Source organism: Tubulanus polymorphus, chromosome 3, assembly GCF_964204645.1.
Source record: "Tubulanus polymorphus chromosome 3, tnTubPoly1.2, whole genome shotgun sequence".
Classification (NCBI taxonomy): domain Eukaryota; kingdom Metazoa; phylum Nemertea; class Palaeonemertea; order Tubulaniformes; family Tubulanidae; genus Tubulanus; species Tubulanus polymorphus.
Window position 1 is genome coordinate 14,037,413 of NC_134027.1, and position 24,598 is coordinate 14,062,010.

The window sequence follows — 24,598 nt, forward strand, 5'->3', positions numbered from 1 at the left end:
TTAAATGGAATCGATCCAATTCTGAATAGAGTTCTACCCCAAGTGATATCCTACTTATGTACCAAGTTTTCAAACAATCGGTCAACAATTGCGGCCTCTAGGCTGTTAATGTCGTTTTTCATGTCGGCCCCTGGTGGCCCTAATTGAAATCGAATCAACCCAATTTTAAATAGGGTTCTGTCCCAAGTGATATCCTACTTGTGTACCAAGTTTTAAAACAATCGGTCAACAATTGCGGCCTCTAGGCTGTTAACGTCGCTTTTCATGGCGGCCCCCTGGTGGCCATAATTTAAATCGAATCGACCCAATTTTATATAGGGTTCTGGCCCAAGTGATATCCTACTTGTGTACCAAGTTTTAAAACAATCGGTCAACAATTGCGGCCTCTAGGCTGTTAACGTCACTTTTCATGTCGGCCCCCTGGTGGCCATAATTTAAATCGAATCGACCCAATTTTAAATGGGGTTCTGGCCCAAGTGATATCCTACTTATGTACCAACAATCGGAAAACAATCGGTCAACAATTACGGCCTCTAGACTGTTAACGTCACTTGCGGCGGCGGCGTATACAGACAGGGGTAAATCTATATGCCCCCTCTCAACTTAAGTTGAGCCGGGGGCATAATAAATATTTTCATCACCAAAATATGGTATATGGCTGAAGGGTTAACATGGGTGTAGGTCAGCCTTGCAAAGCAATGCGATTGATGAAAGTGGGGGTGTAAATTGGTAGCAATGCAATTGTCAATGACGCTGGGCGACTAGTTTCTGCCTAGAGCTCGTAGGTCGAAGCGACGCGATCTGCAATTCTGGTTGTCACGTGATAACTAACTATACATGGTATCAAAAAACATAAAGATACAAAGTTTCTTATTGTGTTGCAGTAAGTCGCAAGGCCAATCTACACTCCCCTTTCTGTTAGCAAGCTGAATCACAATATAGTGGTATCACATTAGATTCGAATCTTGTCAATACAATACATGTTTCAAATCCCATCATTTTGAATAGTATGGCACCCTTGTGTAGAAAACCTGTTATCATTGCTTTACAGCTGTATGTTTCTATTTTCTTTATTAAATGATAAGTCCAAATAACTAGGGGTCCAGGGACACCATGCCCACTTGGGATGTGGTTTCAGATGCTCAACAATCTAACCATTTCAATAGTCCTTGAAAAAATCCAATGACCTTGAAACTCACCACAATCATAGACCATGTCATGAGCTACAACTTTCCAATTGATTGTGGTAACAAAATATACATAGGTACGAATATAATATAGAAATACTCAGTTATTGTATTGTTCAATGCGCCATGGTGGCCATATACAAAAACCAATGACCTTGAAACTCACCACCATCATAGCCCAGGACAGCCATCTTGAGTCCGATCGACCCAATTTTTCTCAAGCTGATGAACCCTTAGGGGAAACAAATATATACGAACGATCAAGGTAATTGATAAAAGCGTCTTCAAATTTCCGTCGAAAACTTCGAAAATGTGCTGATTTTGGCAAACAACAATGGCAGCCAGTCGGCCATCGTGAATCTGACAGGGCCAGTTTTTGGGCTAAAGATGTGTCTAGGGTAGATACATGTATAAACCAATAACAAGACATTACCTTGAAGCGTCTTCAAAACTTCCCAAATAACTGGATTCCGTCTACGGATGGACGGACGAAAAGTGAACGCAATAGCCTGCTAGTCCCAAGTGGGCTAAAAGTCCCTACCATAATAATAACTAATTTCGTTTCTTTCAGTTTGTCTTAACCCTTAACCTGCCGGCAGCTTTAATGCTAAGTGGGGTAATTTTTGGGGGTCCAGCCAAAGACCCCATAGAAAGTCAGAATACTCACCATTTCGTGTTACATTGTCGATATTCATAAATCAGAGATCATAATCGGACGTCAAAAAAATATCGGAAATAAAATTACGAGTTTTTGAGGAATGAATTAGTATTATCAACCAGCGCGTCAGCCACCGGAAGCGAGCGCCGAAGATGTGAAGCTAGTTAAGGGGGTTCTGGGTCTCGCACAGAACCTCCCACAGAAAATTTTGTAAATTTGGAGTGCTCTAGACGCACTCTGGGCCTTAGAACTACCCAAAATCAACGATAAAATCACTTAAAACGGACTGCCGTTTCCATTGCTTACTACCATTTACAGAGCTGCCAGTTGGTTGCACCATCTATGACACATGTTTTTTCTGTTGGTTTTGGGTCCCAAAAATCCACGTTGTTCTCATTTCACTGCATTCAGTAGAACTCAGATATAGACAGTGTATCAATTTTCCGTGGATCACGTTGTTTTAGAATGCTATGTTGTACTATTTATAGCCGCAGTAGGCTATTGTGCAGTATACCGGAGATTGACAAAACAATTCTCCAAGACGCTTTTACGGTCTGATTGAGTTGTCGATGTCCATGACAAGGCCGACTCATAACCTACCCCCTCTCCCAATAATCTCAACGGATTTACACAGATCTCAGAACCTGATCAGATAAAGAAAAAAATATTGGATTTCCGATAAAAATCGGAGGATTATGACCCCTGATAAACAAAGACACTGTAGGTTACTATATCCATCGTAAAAACCTTTATTATGCTTCTTAGTACAGTCTAAATGTTTGAATCTTCATCAAAATATCAGAATGTGAAATTACTTCCGGGTTTGGATTCTTGAGTATTGGCAGTTGGCTTGCGTTAAGAACTACCACTCAATGCACAGCGAGGTGCTTGTAACATAAAAACAAACTTGAAAATGCAAGGTCGGACTGTCGACTACAGTCAGTTCCCAGTGTGTTGACTACAGTCGCCTACGGCAAGTTAAGGGTTAACCTTCTATTAGTCCTAAAAAAGGCAGTGACAATATCAATTCCTATGTTGTTAGTTGATTTACACCAGTAGGCCTACCTGTATGTAATGTACCCTTATCGTATTGATCGAAATTTGGGTGGTTAAGAATGTCAATGAACATTGTTGGAGTACCATAAAATGAAGTGCACCTACAAAAACAAATATAAACTCAGAACATTGACAGCTACATGCACTGATCAGCAAACATTGCAGTAAGAAATAGATTACTTTTCCCATTGAATAGCTTGGAGACAAGCTTCGGCATCAAATCCAGGAGAGGGTAAAATAACAGCGGAACCATGAGTTAGGGCACACAAACTGCCCAATACCATACCAAAACAATGGTACAATGGTACTGGCATGCATATCCTAGAATGCTATGGAAATAAGTAAATACAAATTGAATCAATTAATTAGACACATTGATTATCGACATGGTTACCCCTTAATTTGAAAAAAACTTACATGTTTGTGATATTCGTTTCTCAGACCAACAAAATAAGAGTTATTTACAACATTGTGGTGGGACAAAGTTGCTGCCTTTGGGGAGCCAGTTGTACCCTGCAAAACAAACGGGTCCACTTATAACAATAATATAACCAAACATTCTACTTCTGAATTAAATCTTCCAGTCAGATTTAGAAAAAATCGGCCTGCTATTCACAAATAAATACCAAAATCAATGACCTTGTGATCATTCAATTATTAATACATTCACTTATTTTGATAATAAATAGTTACTGATGTATATTGTATATTTATTGGGTCATCAAATTGTAAGTGATCTTGCATTTCCAGAACTTGTTTGAATTTATCATTTCCAGCGCATTTCATCAATTCATTAAAAGACATTGTTCCTCTGTAATATAAAACAAACTTTAAATGGTATTGTGTCTCTAGAATATAAAAGGTAAATAAGAAAGGTGATAAGGTACTCTGGTGAATATTCTCTGCCAAAAAATCGGTGAATCAATTCCTGGGGAGACAGTAAATCCGACCCAATTACAAATTAATTTGTAAGGCTCACTGGCTCGAATTCGATGAAAAATGAAAATGTATTATGTTTACATTATTGGTGACCATTAATCAATTGACGCATAAACATCAGGGTTAAATATTATGGATAAAGTGTTATATATTTGAATTGTAACTTTGTCTTATCATTAACTGTAAATTGTAAAAAAATACTCGATTTAGGCCTATACCGGTAGCTTATAATGTTTCTTTCATCATATTTGTTTATTTAGCCAATCAGCCTGCATAAAATAATACTAAGCCAACCTGCAGAGTGGTGGAGGCTTCCCATAACAGACTTCACAAAGCTTCTTGTGAGGAAAGAGCCGCCCCAATATTTTTCCAATTTTGTTTACTTTTATTGGGGACCATAGGCCATTTTGCATAAAACTAGGGTTCAAGGGACACCACGTCAACTTGGTGAAATGCTTGACAATCTGTGAAACTCAATATTCAATGCCTCCTAATGAACAAATAGAATAATCAATGACCTTCAAGAAGGTTAGAGATTTTATAACTGCATTTTATTACTGATTGGCCTTGGGGATAGAAATTTATATGAAAGATCAAGACGATCCATTGAAGCATCTTTAAAATTTCCCTTGAAAACTTCAACTAGGTGTCCAGGGTCAACATGCCCAGAAGAGTAGTGATTTGAAACAGGAATGTCCTTTACAGAAATGTTTATATACATTGATACCTGTGTTATAAGGAGTTATACGCGTCAAGATAGATGTGCATAACGTACTCAGTATTGGCAACCTGTCCACCTACACATTTTTTGGCGACATGTAATAATCCATTGATTCCAGGGTTTTTGCTGAGGTGTCTCAAAAAGAGTCATTTCCAAGCTTTTCTTTTCTGTTAGAAAACTTTGAGATATTGACATTTAAAACAATACTAAGTTCCTACTATACAGAAATTTATTTCAAAATTTGAGTTCATTCTGTTTTATAGAAGATAGATGGTTTTTAGCCTCCATAATTAATGCATATCCTGCACATTGTTATATGGCGCTTACAACAAACATCTATATCTGTTCATTTCATTACGACTCACTCCTAACATTTCGACCATTTTTCATCGGCATCTCGATTGACATATATTGGTATGTCGTTGACATATATTGCTGATCTGTTCATGTTACCTATATCAAATTTGTAAATCAAGATCACTGGGATGCGGGTGAGCTTCAGCGAGAAGAGAAACGACAAAAAAGTATCACCTAACACTCAGTTGATAAAAGGTTTGGTAAAAGTGGTATGCCTGTGCCGGTTGAATGATAAAAATATTTTGTATTTTCTATGCACACCAGTACTAAAATACACTGGTACAGTTGTCAAGTGTGAAAAAAAAAATTTGAAAATTTATGGGCGTAATATTCAAATTCAAATCTATTTCATTACACCTTCATATTAACTAAGCATATCAATAGTTGATACAGTAATCAAGTTCAGGACAGAACAATGAGATAGTATAGCTGCAAAGCAGTGATAACAGGTTTCTGCCTTGCTGCCTTGCTAGGTTAAATGTCGTAGCTTGCAAATAATTTCATTGAAATCAGTTCATTACATACCACTTTTTTGAAGGAGCGCCACCGGGGGGTCAGCACATGCACATATCATTGACCCACATGACTACTAAGTGCAAAGTACTTGTACCAAGTTTAGGGAATATAAATTACTGTTATCAAGACAATCAATTGAAAAGTCTTCAAAACTTCCCAAAATAACTGCTTTCCATCTAAGGACTTACAGACAGGCAGACAGACACTGACACAGGCAGACAGATTTTACAACAGATAGATGGGTAGTAATCTCAATGGGGTACCCGCGCTGTTACTGTAGCAATTGTCGTTAATTTTGTATGCATTCCATTTTGTAAGCCTGTGCATTCGTTCAGTATTGGCTTTTGTGTGAATTTTGTAGTAAATGTTACTGTTACTGTTACTGATCTCAGTAATAACCATATAGTGGTGACCATATAGAATAAATATTGTCCTTAAAACTCATCACAATCATAGACAAAGTCATGAGCTACAACTTTGCAATTGCAACAAATTATGCATTGGTACAAATATAATATAGAAATACAAAGATATTGTATCATTCAATGCCCCCTACTGGCCATATAAAAAAACCAATGACCTTGAAACTCACCACAATTATAGAACACGTTATAAGCTACAACTTTCTAATTCATTGTGGTAACAAAATATGCTTAGGTATCAATATAATGTTGAAAAACTTTTTCCCACCTACGAATGAGTACTGATGACACCAAGATGGCCGCCGATTGCGTGATAATTGGCTGATCAATAAATATCTGTCGCAGGTATAAAACATCCCTTTCCAAAGGATACCTATGAGCAATTGCAATGAGAAATGGGAAACCAGTAGGAAGCTACAGGACTCAGAATTCGGGCCAAATTGATATTTTTGGGCACTAATAAGGTCATAGGACGGCCATCTTGAGTCCAATCGACCCAATTTTTGTTATGCTGATGGCCCCTGGGGAGATTCAAATAAATACGAAAGATCAAGGTAATTTCCCTCCTAAAGTTCAAAAACGTGTTTAAAGTGCTGATTTTGGAGAACAACAATGGCTGCCAGTCGGCCATCTTGATTCTGACAGGGCCAGTTTTTGGGCTGAAGATGTGTCTAAGATGTGTGTATCCCAAATATCAAGACATTACATTGAAGCGTCTTCAAAACTTCCCAATATAACTGGATTCCGTCTATGGACGGACGGATGAACGCTACGACAAACGTCCGGACGACGGACGAAAAGTGAACGCAATAGCCCGCTGGGACTTAAGTCCCAAGTGGGCTAAAAACGATTTAACAAAATCATAAAACAAAGAAAACGACAACCGATATAGCCAATATACGAAAGGAACCTAGATTTTATTACTGCATTAAATGTGTGTAAATATCAGAGCCCAAGAAAGGTTCTAACAAAAGTTATCGTTTCCCCAAGCAAGTTATCAATCTGTGTGATAGCAATATGGGCAAGAAAACGATCATTAAAAACTTGAAGCGAGAGATCTTTATTGTCAATATCCCGAATATCTCGAATTTGTAGATATCCCGTATTTGTAGATATCCCGTATTGAAGTGTCTTCAAAATAGCCCAAAATAGCTGGAATACAGACAAAAGACTGACAAAAAGTGAATGCACTAGCCTACTGGGACTTGAGTCCCAAGTGGGAATAAGTGGGCAAAAAACTTACGGACATTTTTTTTCACTCATCATTATTACAGATTTTAAACTAGGAATTCTTTTACTTTGAAGAGCGCCGGGTAGTGATGTAGATAATTCTGGACTCAATTCTTCTAACATTTTGTAGTAATCTGTGCCTTTAAAATTAACTGCTGATAAAACTGCTTTACATCCTACCTATAATTAAATATACGGTAACATTTCAGACTCGAAGTCCAATGATCTTGATAACTCGAGCATATTGTCAGAAATTTCATTGAGTTCAAGACTGACAAAGAAATCATTTAACAAATAAAGGTTGTTTATCATCAAGCAAAGACAAATTAATTTGTCAATTTGTAATTTGTTGTTAATTCAGCACGAAGTTGAATTTGAATGGAGAATCAATTGCCTGAATAATTTTGGCTCCAAATTTAACTAGTATGCCTTTCATTTCATAATGCTGAATTTTCATTTGCCTGATTTATTTGCTGAGATACCGTGAATCTGTATTGGATTGAATTCAAATGATGGGACAAAACTTACTTTTTGCAAGTAATTAAAATGAAAATTGAGATGGAAATATCGAGAAATTTCTATTAAAAGTCAACTTTTTTTCAACATGATGTTTTTGGCAAATTTTAAGAGGAGGATCCTCTGCTGCAAGTTATATAAAAAGGCCCAACATTTGCTTCTTTGAATCAAGAAATTTGTGTGAAAATCTGTCAATTGACACGATCTCCATGAAGCGCTATACATGTAGTGACCACACACACTGCATGATGTTTCATCATACCTGGTAGTGGGTTTCCCCAATGACTCAAGTAGACCAGTATTGAAAAGAAATCAATACAATTTATACACTGTGCATTGAACATCTTCAAGCTGTTACCAAAATTTCCATCATTACAAAATGAGGGGTCCAGGGACACCGTACTCACTTGGAAGGTGGTTTCAAATGCTCAACAATCCAGGTAACATTTCCTTAACAGGGCTAGTTTTTGGGCTGATGATGTGTCTAGATACGTGTAGATACGTGTGCACCCCAAATATAAAAAGATTACATTGAAGCATCTATAAAACAGAGTTGCCACTTATGTGAGGCTAAAATCTGGAAAATAAGTCCGGCGGTCTGGGCCCCCCCCCAGAAAATTTTTTGAAATTAGAACGCCAAGAGATGCGTTCTGGCGCAATACGCGTTATAAGCCTCACTTTCATTACCGGAAGTATGTATCAATTTTCACGTCTGTCAATTACAGTCAAATGAAAATCTGATTCGAATCCCGATTTGATTTTATTTTTTTTGCGACGTTTTCTTTTGTGGTTATTTGACTTCTCCCGAAAATCCGGAAATGAAATTGGATTTTTTTTAAATCCGGAATTCTGGAGAAATCCGGAGAAGTGGCAACTCTGTTAAAACTTCCCAAAATAACTGGATTCCGACTACGGATGAACGGACGAATGAAGAACGAACAGACAAAAGGACGGACGAAAAGGGATTGCAGCCCGCTGGGACTTAAGTCCCAAGTGGACTAAAAACAATCATAAATCTACAGATTTGCAACATTTTTAAAATTCAATTTTCAAGACTAAAGGGCTGAATTCAAGGCCTGCTACAAACCAGGAGTTATTGACGAGGTCACTAGTGGCACTAGGCCTAACTATATCATTTGTAACTTGAAAGTGTCATCCAATGACCGGTTTTTAATAGTTTCATGGCATACTGGGTATGATATTTTTCACTGTATAAGCCATAGGCCTATCCAATGATATAACAAGAGGCCCACGAGCCTTATACCTTCATGATGCAGTAGAAGTAGCATGATACAGTATTCAAAAAAGAAAAGATTTTAAAGAAAGATTTACATTGTAAGTTTTAAACTAGAATCATGCCTTGCGGCCTTAAGTACTCTCCCCAACTTAGTAAGAATTAAGTTGAACAAAGATTAACCTGTCATAACTTTCACATCAAGTTTCATGGATATCCATCAGATATTCAAGGCTGTATCGAGCTTAACAAGCAGGTCACAGGTGTGACGATGATCTCTAGGGTGAGATCGAAATGTTGTGTTTTTACATTTTAGATTGTTTCAAAAAATAAATTCTCGATTTTAGATTTCTTTTAATCTGTAAATAGTGGGTTTTTTATCTTATCATTTGTTCACCACGTTTGAGTCTGGTTATCGTACTACCTGTATTGTGCTAACTAGAGAATTCATGATGGCTGCCTGGTGGCAATATATGATGGCCGATGACCTCAATTTTCAAATGGAGAGCGCATCTTACCCGCCAAAACACAGACACTAAATTTAATAAAAATAAATCAAGAATTATAGGCTGTAGTGTGCAAACTAGAAATTCAAAATGGTTGCTCTTGCGGCCATATTTGATGGCACATAACCTCCATTTTCAATAGGGTTGGAAATCTCACATGCATAAATCCCACCAGGGAGACATAAGGAAAGATGTTTCGTTTACAATGTGATCGTAAATTGTCAAATTTTCATGTAGGCCTTGAAAATTTTAAAATTTCCCTCGAAAACTTGAGAATTATGTAAAAAGTGCTGATTTTGGCAAACAACAATGGCTGACAGTCATCCATCTTAATTATGACCGGGCCAGTCTTTGGGGTAACCGCTAAACACCGAATGATATCTGTAATTCCGCCGAAACTCTGAATTTTTCGGACTACAAACGGATCCGTTACAACCAGAGACCCTCACTTGCCACATGATTCATTCAATTAAAATGTTCTACATTAGGCTCGGAATCCGACCTTTGATTCCAGTAGAGAATTTTATCATACATGAACAATAAAAGTTATCGGTTTTTTAGTCTCGTCTCTCCTCATATAGCAAAAATATTCAACGATAAATATTTGAATAAACTTTATTATAAACTAGGGGTCCAGGGACACCATGCCCACTTGGTCATAGGACGGCCATCTTGAGTCCGATTGACCCAATTTTTCTTATGGTGATGGGCCCTTGGGGGATTCAAATATATATAAAAGATCAAGGTAATTGATTTAAGCGTCTTCAAAATTTCCCTCAAAAAGTTCAAAAAGTGTAAAAAGTGCTGACTTTGACGAACAACAATGGTGCCAGTGGGCCATCTTGATTCTGACAGGGCCAGTTTTTGGGATGAAGTTGTGTCTAGGGTAGATACATGTATAAACCAAATATCAAGACATTACCTTGAAGCATCTTCAAAACTTCCCAAATAACTGGATTCCGTCTACAGACGGACGGACGAACAGACGGACGACAGACGAAAAGTGAACGCAATAGCCCGCTGGGACTAAAGTCCCAAGTGGGCTAAAAAGTGTCAACTAAACTAAGTTATTGTATATGAAAATAAGTTTAATCTCGTGCATTTACACTGATCGACGCTGAAGCTCAAAAAAATGTCAAAAGTAGCACGAAAATAGTCTAAAAGTCGTAAAAAGTCAGCAGTGGATACTTTACCATATACGGCTGAGTATTTATTTCCGCTACTTTACCGTACATCGTCGCTGATTGGCTGATTTACGCCGCACATGCCCACAGAGGTGCGAGACTCAGAAAATTTAAGGAAAGTGAGGAGAACAGAGTTAGAGAAAATAGAGCGGATAGAGCGAGACTCAAACCAGTAAATTACTAGTGCAGCGTCATGCCACTAGACCACCGAGTCCGCTGTAGACTAATCGAATGTTTTAACTATCTATAGTACCTCACCTTACCCAAATTCTATCCCTTGAGGTAAAACGAAACCCTCTGGACCCTCTTCTCACCCTCTCGACACTAACCTATCGAAACCCTAACCCTAAACCCAATATAATAATTTTATTGTTACTTTATTTAATACTACATGTATAGAAAAAATGTACGGTAAAATAGCGGAAGTAAATACTTTACCGTATAGGCCTACAGTTAAATATCCACTTCGTAAAAAGTCAATCCGCGAAGTGAGGAAAACTTAAATGTTGTGATATGAGTGTAACATTTATTTTTGACAAAAATGTTTAAACGCTGGTGAATAATCTTGGGTCCGTATCGCAGTCCAGAAAAATTCGGCATTTTGGCGGTTACCCCAGTTTTTGGTGTAAAGAAGTGTCTAGGGTAGATACATGTGTAAACCAAATATCAAGACATCACATTGAAAACTTCCCAAAATAACTGGATTCCATCTATGGACAAACGGATGACGGATGATAAGTGAATGCTGGGTCCAAGTGCGCTAAAAATCTAATCTTAACTACAAACACCCCCCCCCCCCAGTTTTTCTCGACAGATTTGCATCCATCTCAGAGACCTCAAAAATGGATACAAAAGGCTGGAAATCTGCCAAAGGCTGGAAGATCACGATTGGTAGAACACTATATACGTGTTGACGCAATGAGGAGAGAATCCCACAATGATAATAAAAAGTCCGAAAATGAAACTTCGAGATAGTAGTTTATTTCAACGTTTCGACTATATCCTAATAGTCATCTTCAGGAATAATGAGATGCTACAGAAATTATGAGATATATATACAATCCAGAGACAAAGAGACTAATTCAAGTAATCAGAGATGATACAAACTAAAGGAAAATTAACGTAGAAACAGTTACACGCTAAAATAGATTAAAGGGAAGCAAACCAAAGGGTAATTATAAACAACAATAGTGAGTATAAATATAAATGAAACTAAAGTCAGTAGTAAAAAGAAAGACAAACTAGGGGGCACTTAAATTAAAACAAAGGTGAATACAAGTTGTCAGAGACGAAATTGATGAGAGAACAAATAACAAATAATCAAAGGGGAAATCAAGTGTTGAGTTTAACCAGTTTACAGAGGAATTTTGATATAAGTTTATTATGGGGTGAAATTTGAAAATGGGCTGGAAGATTTTTATGCCTGATTATATATTACGAAGAATTTTGAATAAACATAATAGAACTCCTAACCTGGTCTGCAAACAGATTTATTGAATTTAAATTTTCCCTTACCTCACAAATTAGCCTAGTTGATGCCAGGGATGAGAACGCCGACCTGTAAAATCCGCGGGTTATTTTTCTTGAGTGACATACGCGAACCAGCTGACGGCGTAGCCGTCAGCACTAGCGAGCGCCGAAGGCGCGAAGCTATTTCGGGGGGGTTGGGGGGCCCTCCCCCAAGAAAATTTTAGAAATTAAATACGTTTTCCGAGCACTTAGAGCGATCTTGAACCCATGAACGACTATTATATTTTGGAAGGTAATGGCTAGTTCCAATGTGGTACATCCTCATTTGATGACATTCAGCATCTCATGCATTACGGGTCGAGCCCTGAATTATTGCAGTAAAAATGCGCCGATGAATGCTCACTAAAAATCATCACCAAGTAGTGTATAATATCCGAAAGCGTTCGCCACACACACGCAGCAACAGTAAGTAGACCTATATACGTTACTACTGTTGCTGTGCGTGCGTGTCTGCAACCGATCGATAAAATACATAGGCTACACACTCATCGTAGTACAAATGTACATACAAAATCACTGTGTTGCAATGAATATGCATTGAAATGCGATACTTTTACGTGACGATAAGTAAAACAGGCACTGAACGCTTTTACGGTTCACCTGATTACCGATCGCGCCGGACCAATTGAGTTAGATCATCACCCCCCCCCCCCATACTTTTACATCATTTTTGGACTATTTGGAAAATTGATATTTTCCAATACTGAAATCCGCGGCAAACCGCGGATCCGCGGGGAATTCTCATCCCTGTGATGCTGACTCAGAGTTCAAAGCCGGAAGTGAAAGTGAGTCAAACAAGAGGCCCATTTGCCTTGAAGCATTGGTAGATTATAATGTGGTAAGGTATTAAGTGGTTAATGTTTTACATCTGCCAGCAAATGTTCTATGGCGATGTTGATTGGGACAATCACAGACTTAAGGTCTTAAAGTACGTTTTTATGGCATGAAGCGTTTGTCTGACTCGCTATTTATACAATTATTGTCATACCGGTAATGTTTGTTTGTGTGTAGGGTCGCCCATTAAAAACCCCTAATGGAGAACACTGCAAGGGTATTGGAAATCGCCGGAAAAACGGTATACACAAAATAAGACATAGCATCATGGATATTTTGCTGAATTATTTTTCCACTTAAGCAGCCATCAATTGTAACCCTGAACCCCCCTCAGTCCTCAGGCATTGACGCTTGTTCGACGTCGTCAGAGTGTCGTAACCTGGACGACATATTTTTTCTACATTGTCGACTGGGTGGTGTTATGAGCAAATTGAAGTGGTGTTTGCCTATCGTTTAGATTTTAGTCTGATTGGTGTTATCTTGGCGCAAGTAAGCAAGATTTCATATTATGCGACGATAGCCTGGCGTTCAATTTATCAAACTTTTTGGGAGGTAATAAATCATCGGCGTAGTGAGTTCGGGGGATGATCATTGGGTAATTTAGAAGTTTACTAAATGTGGGATTCGACCATACTACAACTCGATGGAGTGACGTCACATGGACTGGATGGAGTGACGATGGTTTATCGTTAACTGCTCGTGATGGCTGAACCAGCTGACAACAGGTGATTACTTTTGTCTTGATGATTAATGATACTATGACTGAATGTCAGCATAAGCTATTAACGAGGCCAAGTAAAACTCAAACAGTATGCATATAAATCACTACTCTGCAGCGAATTCTGTTTATGAAAAAAGCTATTTACAACCCTTTCCCTACCCTGGCCGGAGAAAAACTGCGCAATGCCAGCACACACATACACTAGATACAGTCGTTCTCTTCACTCAATACATTGCTGTCGCCCTATAGTATACTACTATGTACAGCCTTATGGTCACTCATTTCTGTAGGGTCTTGAAATAACATGAAATGCGGTACTGACAAGCTCGAAAAAATACAGGCAAACTCCAAGGATAGGCCTAACAAAATGTTTATATTTCATTTCTAGGCAGCCTTTCAAGGTTATCTTAGATGGCAATAAAAAAAGAGCGAAACTAGCTTCTTCATATGAAGAGCTTCTACAAAAAGGTATGTCAGATTGTTTTTCAAGAGGTTAGTGTATGCAACTCCAATAAGCCTGCCGGTTGCATTGTAACTAGAATCAATCTCTAGAAACTAAAATAAGTGATATAAATTATGTTTCGATTTCCTATTTTCAGCATGTGAAGTGAAAGCTTTTGAGGGAACATGATATCTTGAAGATGATACTCGCATTGATGAGATTTTTGATTTCCTTCCGAATTTTTCGATTACTAAATTGATTGAGAATATGAGAATTGAAGAGCCCTCACGTGATCAAAAGGATCCTGTAATGATTGAAACAATCGAAAAAGGTATGTTGATATCTAGAAACTGATTTTCAATTCAAAATCTAATTGGTTAATTTCAGATGTGTTTTTCCATAAATCACTTCATGGAAGGTCATTGAATAATAATACTGACAGAGTTCTAAATATTTGGCCACAAGTGAAAAAGTTCTTTTATTCAGAGGTCTTAATGATAACAAGAGGCCCACGGGCCTTGTACCTTCATGACGCAGTAGAAGAAGAATCATTCAGTATTCAAAGTTTTTACAGATAGATTTACATTGTAACGATGTAACAAGTTTTAAAATAGTTAAGATGGTATAGTCTATGTGGCGATAATGTTCATTTTCTGTTAATATATCCTTACATGAAAAGACAAGCCCATTTTAGCTGCCCCAAAGATTACACTACATGAAAAAATGCACCAAGAATTGGTGTAGGTATCGTGCTGAAAAGAAATCCAAGATGGATGGCAACCCTGGTGGCCATACTTGAACTCAATTTTCAATAAGGGGTAGACATTTCACCAACCAAAATTCTTACACCTAGTATCATGAAAATGCATCAAGAATTGCAGGCCGTTTTGTGCTAGAAATTCAAAATGGCTGACCTAGCGGCCATATTTGAAAGCCGATGACCTGCATATACAAAAAGCATGGACAGCTTACCTACCCTGATCCTCACACCAAATTTTGTGGAAATCTATCAAGAATTGCGGGCTGCATCGCGCAAACAAGAAATTCAAGATGGCCACCCCAGCCATATATGATCGCCAATGACATTTTTTTTACAATAGGGGTGGACATCTCGCCAGACCCAATCTTCAAGCTAATTTTCAAAAAGATTCATCGCAAATTACAGGCGAATTACTGTGTCGAATTCAATTCAATTCCAAAGGGCCTGGCTTAGGCCTATTCAATAGGAGTCAATTAAGATTTGACTTTTTGAAAAACCAGCACAGATTACATCAAACGTCTTCAATAGCTGATACAACCGCACCCATCAATCATCTTAATTGATTCAAATACTAAAATGCTCACTATGAAAAAACTATGCGGTGAATCAATCCGGAATTTTTCAGTAGAATGTCAGACACTAGGCACCTTTCTTTAAAGGTTTATTTCTTGTATGTCATTAACAATCAGTTATATAATACTTTATTCATAACTTTGAAGCGGCGCGCTGGCAGCCACCGCTCAAGCAAGGTCAGGCACGTAGGCCAACACAAAACGGACAAAAACGGCCGGTTAAGAGCGTCTCTCAACATAAATTAGAGGGACTGTAATGGACCATTTGTTGACACTAACCTTTAACAAACTTTGTATGGATACGATCAAGATAATTCCACCCTATCATTCCACTATTCAACGATCGACGCGCAGTCTAAACATGGCGCCGCCATTCAATACGCTGGTCACCATGTATCTCTACACACATCAAAATCACACTTTAATTACAAGTGTTGACTTATGAGAAACGATCGAAATCCAGCAATTTGATTGGGAAAATAGTAGTACTATAGTTGAAAAAAGTTGATAAACCACCTCCGACCGTCTAATCATTTAAAAGCTTTGCCTTCACATGGAACTTTTTCCGCCTTATCACTGGTGCACTCTGCCGCTGTGATTCGCCCATTCAATGATAAAAACTTTCCCACGGTCTTACTATTGGCATTTTCTAATAATTTAGGGAAATATTTTTAAAAATCGAAATTTCACACACTGCATTAATAAGATTTAAGTATTTATTCGTTTGACAAATCTTCCTCTGAACTCCCACCAACAAGTTATAAGTGGGGACACGAAACTGACGTCATCGACTCACTACCATCTTATGACTACGTCATGAAGGTAATATTATTGAAACTTTTAAAGAACTAAAATTGATTATTTATAAATAATGCTGGGATGTAGCCAATTCATAAAACTTATTCGGTTATGTTGGGACCATAAATATTTAACCAAGTTAATTCAGTAGGAAATAGGTTATCAAGAAAACTAATATATTGAAAATATTAATTACATCATTTACTGTGTGGTTAATATTGGTGTCAATACAAGAAGATTTACTGTCGTGGCAGCTGGAATCTATTTTAGCTTGATGGAAAATGGTAAATTCAATATTTTTATAAAATGGTGCATCAATAATGATTTATGTTGTTATTTTTTGACAAAAAGCTACAGTAATCATTTTCGAGTCTCGGCATTTTGATGGATACTGTTAAGCACATATCAAACAGAAGACCAAAATATTATCAGAGCATGAGAGAAATGGAAACTACAATAAGGCAGTGAACGAGAGGTGTTTTCAGTTGGCATTGAAAAATGATCTCTACAAGGAGCAAGACTTGAAGTACGTACGCTAGGATCAATAATGTGGCCGGTCTTGATTGCTGAAATCAGCACTTTTTACACATTTTGAAAATTTTCAGGGAAAACTTTATTCAGGGAAAAAAAAAATCAGTTATCTTAATCTTTCATACATATATTTGTATCAACAAACGGATCATCAGCACACGAAAAATTGGGTCGATCAGACGCAAGATGGCCACGTTGTGACCTTTTTTGTGCCTTAAAGTTCATTTTTAGTGAGAAATCCTAGACCAATAGCTTCCAAAATATATGCTAGCTTTCATTTGAATTTATGATGGGTATTCTTTGAGAAAGCGATCTGAAACACATCAGAAGGGTATTGCGATTAATCAATCATCAGGAATGTCTTGCTCAGAGGCTCGTAGAATATATGGCACCTGAACTGTTAAAAACCTAAGAGATAGTGTCGAGAAAAACATTGATAGATTAAAAGAAATTAACAGGGCTTACTCTGATTTGATTTTTTCAAAGGATCATGCACTTTTGACTAGTTTAGGTATTTCTGATGACGCATTTCCGGTAACAGATGATTATACTGAAGAAGAGATAGTAGATATAGACGAAGATGGTTTTCATTCTGTTTAGATTACGATGAAGATGAAGAAGCGATTGCTGAAGAATTGGTGAAAATATTATCAGTCACTGATGAAAAATTTAGCATTGCTTCAGATAAAGAACAGATTAATTGTAGATGAAATTGCTCATCAGTGGCTGATGAGGAGAAATATTGGTGTCAATACATGAAGTATCCTTACTTGCATCCAGACATAGGAGAGTTTAGAAAATATAGTACGTAATGCAGGAGCTGGAGCCGACAAATGGCATTCCACAAGTAGTTTAACGTGGAAGGGCGAAAGTTGGACAATGGAACGTTTACAAAAAGCAATCATAGGCGTCACCAGGGGGTGTTCGTGGGGTGTGAACGAACCCCCTTTTTTCAGCTAGGTTTCTTCATTTTTTACTACATAGTTTCGTAAACAGCTTAATACTATTTGTTAAGATTTACATATTAAACAAAATAAAGGACCACTGGACCAGTGGCTCACCAAACTGGTGTAAAGTAAAAAATCTGTCACGTAGGCTACTGGTATGCAAAAAGTCATTTCATTGACAATTAAACAAGAAAAAATATATATATAAAAAAGGACTCCATTTTGGTCAGTGTGAACTTTTAATGATAACAGACTTTTAAGAAGAATGAAATCTTCGAAAAATTGATTATGGGCCTTTTGTCTGAACAAATGTTCATAATTGTAACACATCCCTTGAATAATGTAAAACAACTAAGACTATGATTGACCCGATAAGATACGGTACAAACTTTGTGAGAGCCTGGGTTTCATTGGAGGTTTTTCATTTTCATCATACGGACCAATCAGGACAGAAGCTCCCAAGTTCTTCAAATTTGAGGCTAGCGCCGGTTACTGATGAAACAAAAGTTTATCGACTGATTTTTAATAATTTCACGATAGGATTGCTTTAAGTAGCTTACATCTTCACTTAGACAAATTGTTGTTACGCGCGACCTACACCATGGCGCGCGTACTCTATAACTGATACACACATGCAGTGAACACAAGAGTATAAGGCTATATTGCCTACACAAATGTTTTCAACGCGAACGCTCCACTGTGCCCCAGTTAACAAACTAATACAAATAATCAGGCTCCAAAATGGATCGCCAATGTGAACGTTCATAAAATGACTGCAATTAATGGTGATAAAACAAGTATTCGAGTCGTGTAAATATCAGACTCATCTCTAAAAATTCGATGCTATCAGTAAATCAGCCGTGTGGCGAACACATAAGTAAATTTCCGCATTTTGAAACCACATTTCCGTCAGATATCTTGCTGCAACGTTACCTTATTTGCGGGATATCAAAACTAGATGAATCATTGAACACAATCGCACACAATAAATCATACGCCTTGAATATCAGTATTCGCGCTAGAAATGATATCAACCTATTCAATCGTGCCGCCATTTTGTTTGTGAAATAACGCGCACCAGCTGATCCACCTCATTCAATGTTATAATGTCATGATGGAAATCAAAACCGGGTAAACACAAATTTTATAGTAGCAAGATTTTGAGGGGTTTCGTCTTTGAAAGCCCATAATTAACGAACGTCGGATCTTGGCGATGTAACTTCTTTCAACTATATGCACCATAAAGAAAAACCAATTACGAAATGTATTTTTGCTTAATCCATTCAATTCGTCCATTAGTAGTGAAATTACAGGCTACTGAAGTGTGCTAAAAATAGCTTCAAGTGTAGTGTATTAAACATACGAATGATTATCGATCGGCTAGACCGTTGACATAGGCTCGCTGACATGCAGTTGTTGTAATTTGTTTCTCTTCACAGTTGACTGGCATTGGTATCCGTCATCGATTGGTTTAAGCGGGGTCACTAGAGCGCTTTAACGTGTCAAGTTTGTAAGCAATAGTTTTTATATACAAGAGCCCCAAAGGGCACTATGGCCAGCCTTTCATAAAATGGCAAATGATGCATTCTGTGGATTAAATTTGTCCAAATACACTCCCAGTTCATACTAGTCAATCCCAGGCTAATAATTTACACAATTCAATGTGTTTTTTTCATAAGTACAGGGCTGCCAACCTTTCAAAATTCCATTTAGGGATGAATGGCAGATTAATTAGGAATATTGAAGGTTTCAATAGGAATATATCGAAACCGAAGAAATTGTGACTTTTCCAAGTAGGAATATTTTGCTTTCAATTAGGAATACCTTTCACGTGTAATATATGAAAGCTGGATATGAAAATATGGAATTATTAGCAAAATAAAAAATCAGCAAATTCTACAGAATGTATTTTTTCTTTATTATTTTATGAAAGATAAAAATCAACAGTGTTTATCAAAAATATACAATAGACTAAAAAATAAGAACATAAAACTGGCATAAATTGTCAAACGAATTACATAACACTATACAGCTGTCATGCGAATATATCCATTTCCAGCATCAATTCCACGATACTGTCCAAGAGAGACTCCACGTACAGAACTGAAAGATACAAACAGTAAAAAGTCTCTAAATGTACATGCTACTCGATGGTGCTGCCATCTGCCAAATATGCGAACTAAAAGTTTACTTTGAGATGCACTGCTCAAAAGCATCTTAAATTATCTTTTTAAATCAAACTAACACAAGAGTGACAACATTAAGGTTCAAACTAGCAAAGCAATTGCTTACCGAAACATTTCAAAGAGTCCACACGTTGAAATCTAACCCGGATCTTCGAATGCTAATCGCGCTGCGAAAACGAGCTAATTACCGCAGTAAACCGATTCTTCTCCGAAACGATGCGGAGCAATTTGACAATAACAATCACATTTTGCCACATGTCATAATATTTTCACAAAAATGATTGAAAACAACGTATTTTAAAACGAATGAACTTTATTTTTATTCTTGAAACAAATTAAAAAGCTGCTCTCCTACTACGAAATAATCGTACACCATGCGTAGTAAGCGCTGTTTATCGCCTGACCCACGTACACAGTATATAGCCACGCACTCATCCACCGCGGGCGTGCATATAAATTCCCCACCTATTCAATTCTGTTCTACCAAATCATCATATTGTGTTACAACGCGCTGGCGGGTGGAAAATCAGACATCGCCGAAAAAGAAAAAAAAAGTCGGAATTTTGTATACCCGATCGTATCGTCGGAATTTCTTCACGCAAATCGGGAGGATTCCGAATAATTCGGGAGGGTTGGCAGCCCTGTAAGTAGCACCGACTGCGACTGGAGCTGGCAGGAACAAATACAGATAAATCTTTTCCCTTGGTCTTATCGATTTGAATGCGGAATAGAATTGAATTTTCTGAAATTTGTTCAAATAAAACAAAATTGGATTTGCTGTTTTACCTTGTTCAATAAAATCAAATTGAATTGGATTTTTTGCAGAATAAAACTTGATTGAATCGATATTGAAATACAATTTTTGATCTTAAAATGAAACCCGGAAGTAAAACGGTAGACGATACCGCAGGTTCACGTGAACACCTGCCGATCTCTGCGGCTAAGCCAATCACAGAGGAGTCTTTGCTTTCTGATTGGCTTTTTAAAACGAATATTTTTGCATTCAGATTTTTCGAAAAAAGCTCATATTGATTTTAACGAGCCCCTTTTTCACAATTCAGCTTCATAGGGGTTGGAGAATGGATAATGCCCTAATGAATTATTTGTATGAATATACACTCAGTTGCACAGTCAAAGAGCCTTTGCTCTGGAAACCATGTCATTTAAATTAGCTCCATTTGTACAGTAATAGGCTCAGCCTACGGCTGGCCTAAAAATCCACAATGTAATCACTCAGGTGGCGGGAAAATGCTTTAAATCACTCATAATTTTCAAAATTTTCTTGGGGGAGTAACCCCTAAGGTCTGAAGTGTCCCCGTTGGGACTTCAGACCTTCAGTCCTCGTCAAGGCAGCTGTGCTGCCTTCCTAGATTTGCCAAATTGCTGATGTTCGAACCCCCTAAAAAAATCTTAAAAACTGGGCAAAACAATAAGCCATGGAACTTTCGCATTATGGGTGCCCAGGAACCGACGTAATCGTTATAGTATTCGCTACCGAGGGGCTGCAGACATTGTTTCAAAAAGAGCTCGTAAAGGCTTTGAAGTTAAAATCAATATAGATGACCACTGGTCAAATGCCATGTACAGGTCCCTTGATGTGCTGATGAGTAAAGATAACCGTAATATTGTGTATATCAACATGCTGGCTTTTGTCTTAACACTCTTGCCACCTCAAGCCAATGCAAGTCTCTCATGGTCAGAGGATCTGAAGACATGGCCACTCGAACTGATTTCACTAATAAGGAACAGTCACTTTTTCAAGTGACTTACTATCATTGTACTGGTTCTAAAACAACTAAGGAGGATTATGCTTGTATAGTGAAATCACCTAAGATTACTGATAAGAACCCTTCGCAGCATGCTGTAGACATGCGGAAAGCTTCTTGGTGTGCCTGAGTTGAAACATGTAGTTTTTAGAGAAAAGGAAATCGATTGTATTAGAGTTGACGGCGGGGGTGATGACAAAACCCTGACCATTAAGAACAACATTTTTTTATTTGGGGAATGGCACCTCCAACCCGAAAAGCTGGGTGCTTTCGTTACAACTAGGTTCAGTGGGGGAGTTATATTAACAAGGTAAAACACCTGAATGGTCAACTGACCCATGCGCATGAAAATCCATTCATTCCGTCGACATTATTAGGACCTAATAAGGATGTAGTGACTGGAGAGATTGACAGTCACCGTATGAAGGAAAACAAGAATGCAGCAATAGCTGGGTAAATGGTGTCGGGTATAAAGAAAGTACAATCAAGTTGTTCAGGGCTGAAGATAATGAAGAGTTTAGAGAGGGACGACAATTACTATTGGAGTATTTGAAGGCGTAATGTGTTAATAAAAGAGAGGGTTGCCATGGATGAGGAAAAAAGTCAACGTCTCAGCTACTTCTATAAACTTATTGAAGTCATCAGTTCCAATCAGATCAAAAGTGATAAGTACTGTATTTTCCGGTGAATAAGTCGAGTTTTTGAGACAAAAAATCATGTCCAATAAATGTAGTTGACTTACACACCGAATAAACTTTCAATATCGTTTAAACTGCTGATGTTGAAGCGTTCAAGGTTGCCATGATGAAATGGAATATTAATTTCGGTTAGGCTACACTCGGACACCAGAATTCAGAATAAAAAAGTAAAATAGTTTCTTATAGTTTGGAAATGATTCAAAATCAACTGATATTAAAAATCAAATAAGAAAAGCGTGCACGTGCATAATTGTACAGCATTTATACAGCCGCACTGTGGTGGCAGCGTGCCAATAATCAATACACAGCAGTCTAATACTAGACTACAGGTGCACGACATTCAATGTATGCACAATACATTCAACAAGTGGATACAAACAATGGGCACTAATCCGGTAATTTACTATCAGAAACAATAGATCCCAATGAATAATTGCAAACAGTGGTAAAGACTTGCAACTACTATGAGAATGACCATAGCAATGATTTCAAAAGTGACATATGTAAACACATGAAGAAGGGACTCGACTTATACACCGACTATAGCCTTAGTACAACTGTTTAAACTGATAATTTGACCTCGACTTATACACCGAGTCGACTTGTACATCGGAAAATACGGTATGTGTTTGGACTGGTGTGCTGCTTCAAACCGAACTGTCATCCTTGTTGCTCGCAGCCTGTTGGTGAATTGAATTGGTATATCGGTGGTCCTCCTCTCAGCTTTTTTCCGTGGCCTATCAGGGACTAGATCATCCCAAGCTTGCTCAGAATGCCAACCTGAATGCTTTGGTCACTTCTTATCATTTCCTTTAGAATTTAGGAATTTTCTTATCGGGTGGAAATCAATTAGATGCTGGTAGAAAACCACCTACTGTTGTAATTGACAAAAAATGTCAGAAGTAAAAAAAGAAATTGCTGAAAAGGAAAAGAACAAATATAGATGTAAAGATAGCTGATCTTTTTGAAGAAAGAATTCAAGAATTATCTTATCAATGCTGTCTCCCCCTGCTCAAACCAAAGTCACGTAGGCCAGGAGCAGCAAAGGCAGCTGCCACAAGAGCTCTAAACTGGCGAAAGAATTCTCATTCCTCATAGGTAATATGTATTTTGATTTATACTTTTAGAGCTTGAGATGATGAAATGTGACATGTGAGTTGTATGTACATGTATGTATAATGCAACAGGTGAAGAACAAGTATTGTTTGCCTTAAATTTGCCTTCGCATTTGTTTGAGGTTTGGATTATAACTCGATTACTTATCAATACATTGTACCAATCCAGTAGATGTTATTTGCTGTAGACTGGTGGTTTGTTCTTGGTATCCTGGCTTTTTAGAATTGTATGAATTGGATTTACTACAACTACTACAAATCCAAATCATATGTCTAATTTGCCTACATAGTTAAATGCTGACACGCATGAACATTTTTCAAGGATTTTTAATATAGTGTCTTGCGCTAATTATGAATTGCAACGCATAATAATTCCATTATCGATTCATTGCTGTTGTTTTATTACATATATATATGGTATTTTAATTGGATGAGTTGAACCCATTTACAGAGAGTATATTTTAGCTATTATTATAATGCCAACACAAGCATTTTGGAAAAAGGGCTTGAAGCCTGTGAGATTTTTCAAGTTGAAAATAAATGTTTTGTTTCTAAGACGAGACGAAATCTTATAAGAATGTCCACGATGTTGTTCTGTAATGCTGGACCAGACTCCAAGCAGTCATTTAGAGACAGCATATTGGGCGAGTGAGAAAAACTGCAATCAAATACTATGCAGACGAGTGTTGTAGTTGAATCACGGTAGACTGGGTGATGTGGAATGTAGTGGACAGTTTCAGAAACATATGGAAATTCTATCTTTTCGATAAAATCACGTGTAAGTTGTTCGGCGATAATGTCACCGTAAGCCTGAATTAATTTTGGCGGTAAAGCCAGTCTGTTGATAGTAGAACGTGTTCTGGAAGCCACCAATTCAATGTTACTATGAATGGCAATGGTGGATGGTTATGCTTCCATGGGAGTCTAGCGTAGTATAAACCATCTGAAAACGGATTGGAATTCTCGTAATATTCATTAAGAAAACTGACATTGTAGTCACATGGCTGTTCAATTCCAATACTTTCCAAAGCCCAAAATCAGCTTAAGTCGTTTTCGTTAGATTCATGTAAAATAGTTGCTGTGGAGTCATCAATTAAAGGGCCACAAATAATGTAGCCCAATTTGGATGGAGTCAACAATAACTGATCCGTCGTTAGATACTTGCCTAATCT

At 37.6% G+C, this 24,598-nt stretch overlaps 1 protein-coding gene across 2 annotated transcripts in view; it reads right to left on the minus strand.

Moving 5' to 3' along the window:
* Positions 1 to 24,598, minus strand: part of LOC141901089 (medium-chain acyl-CoA ligase ACSF2, mitochondrial-like) — a 92,201-nt gene that overhangs the window by 22,649 nt on the left and 44,954 nt on the right. For both annotated transcript variants that reach the window (XM_074788168.1, XM_074788167.1), the window contains exons 4-8: positions 7,100 to 7,266; positions 3,595 to 3,712; positions 3,319 to 3,414; positions 3,082 to 3,230; positions 2,911 to 3,002 (exon numbers count right to left, since the gene is read on the minus strand). In XM_074788168.1, coding sequence (XP_074644269.1) covers positions 2,911 to 3,002; positions 3,082 to 3,230; positions 3,319 to 3,414; positions 3,595 to 3,712; positions 7,100 to 7,266 — 622 coding nt within the window. The remainder of the gene's footprint in view (positions 1 to 2,910; positions 3,003 to 3,081; positions 3,231 to 3,318; positions 3,415 to 3,594; positions 3,713 to 7,099; positions 7,267 to 24,598) is intronic.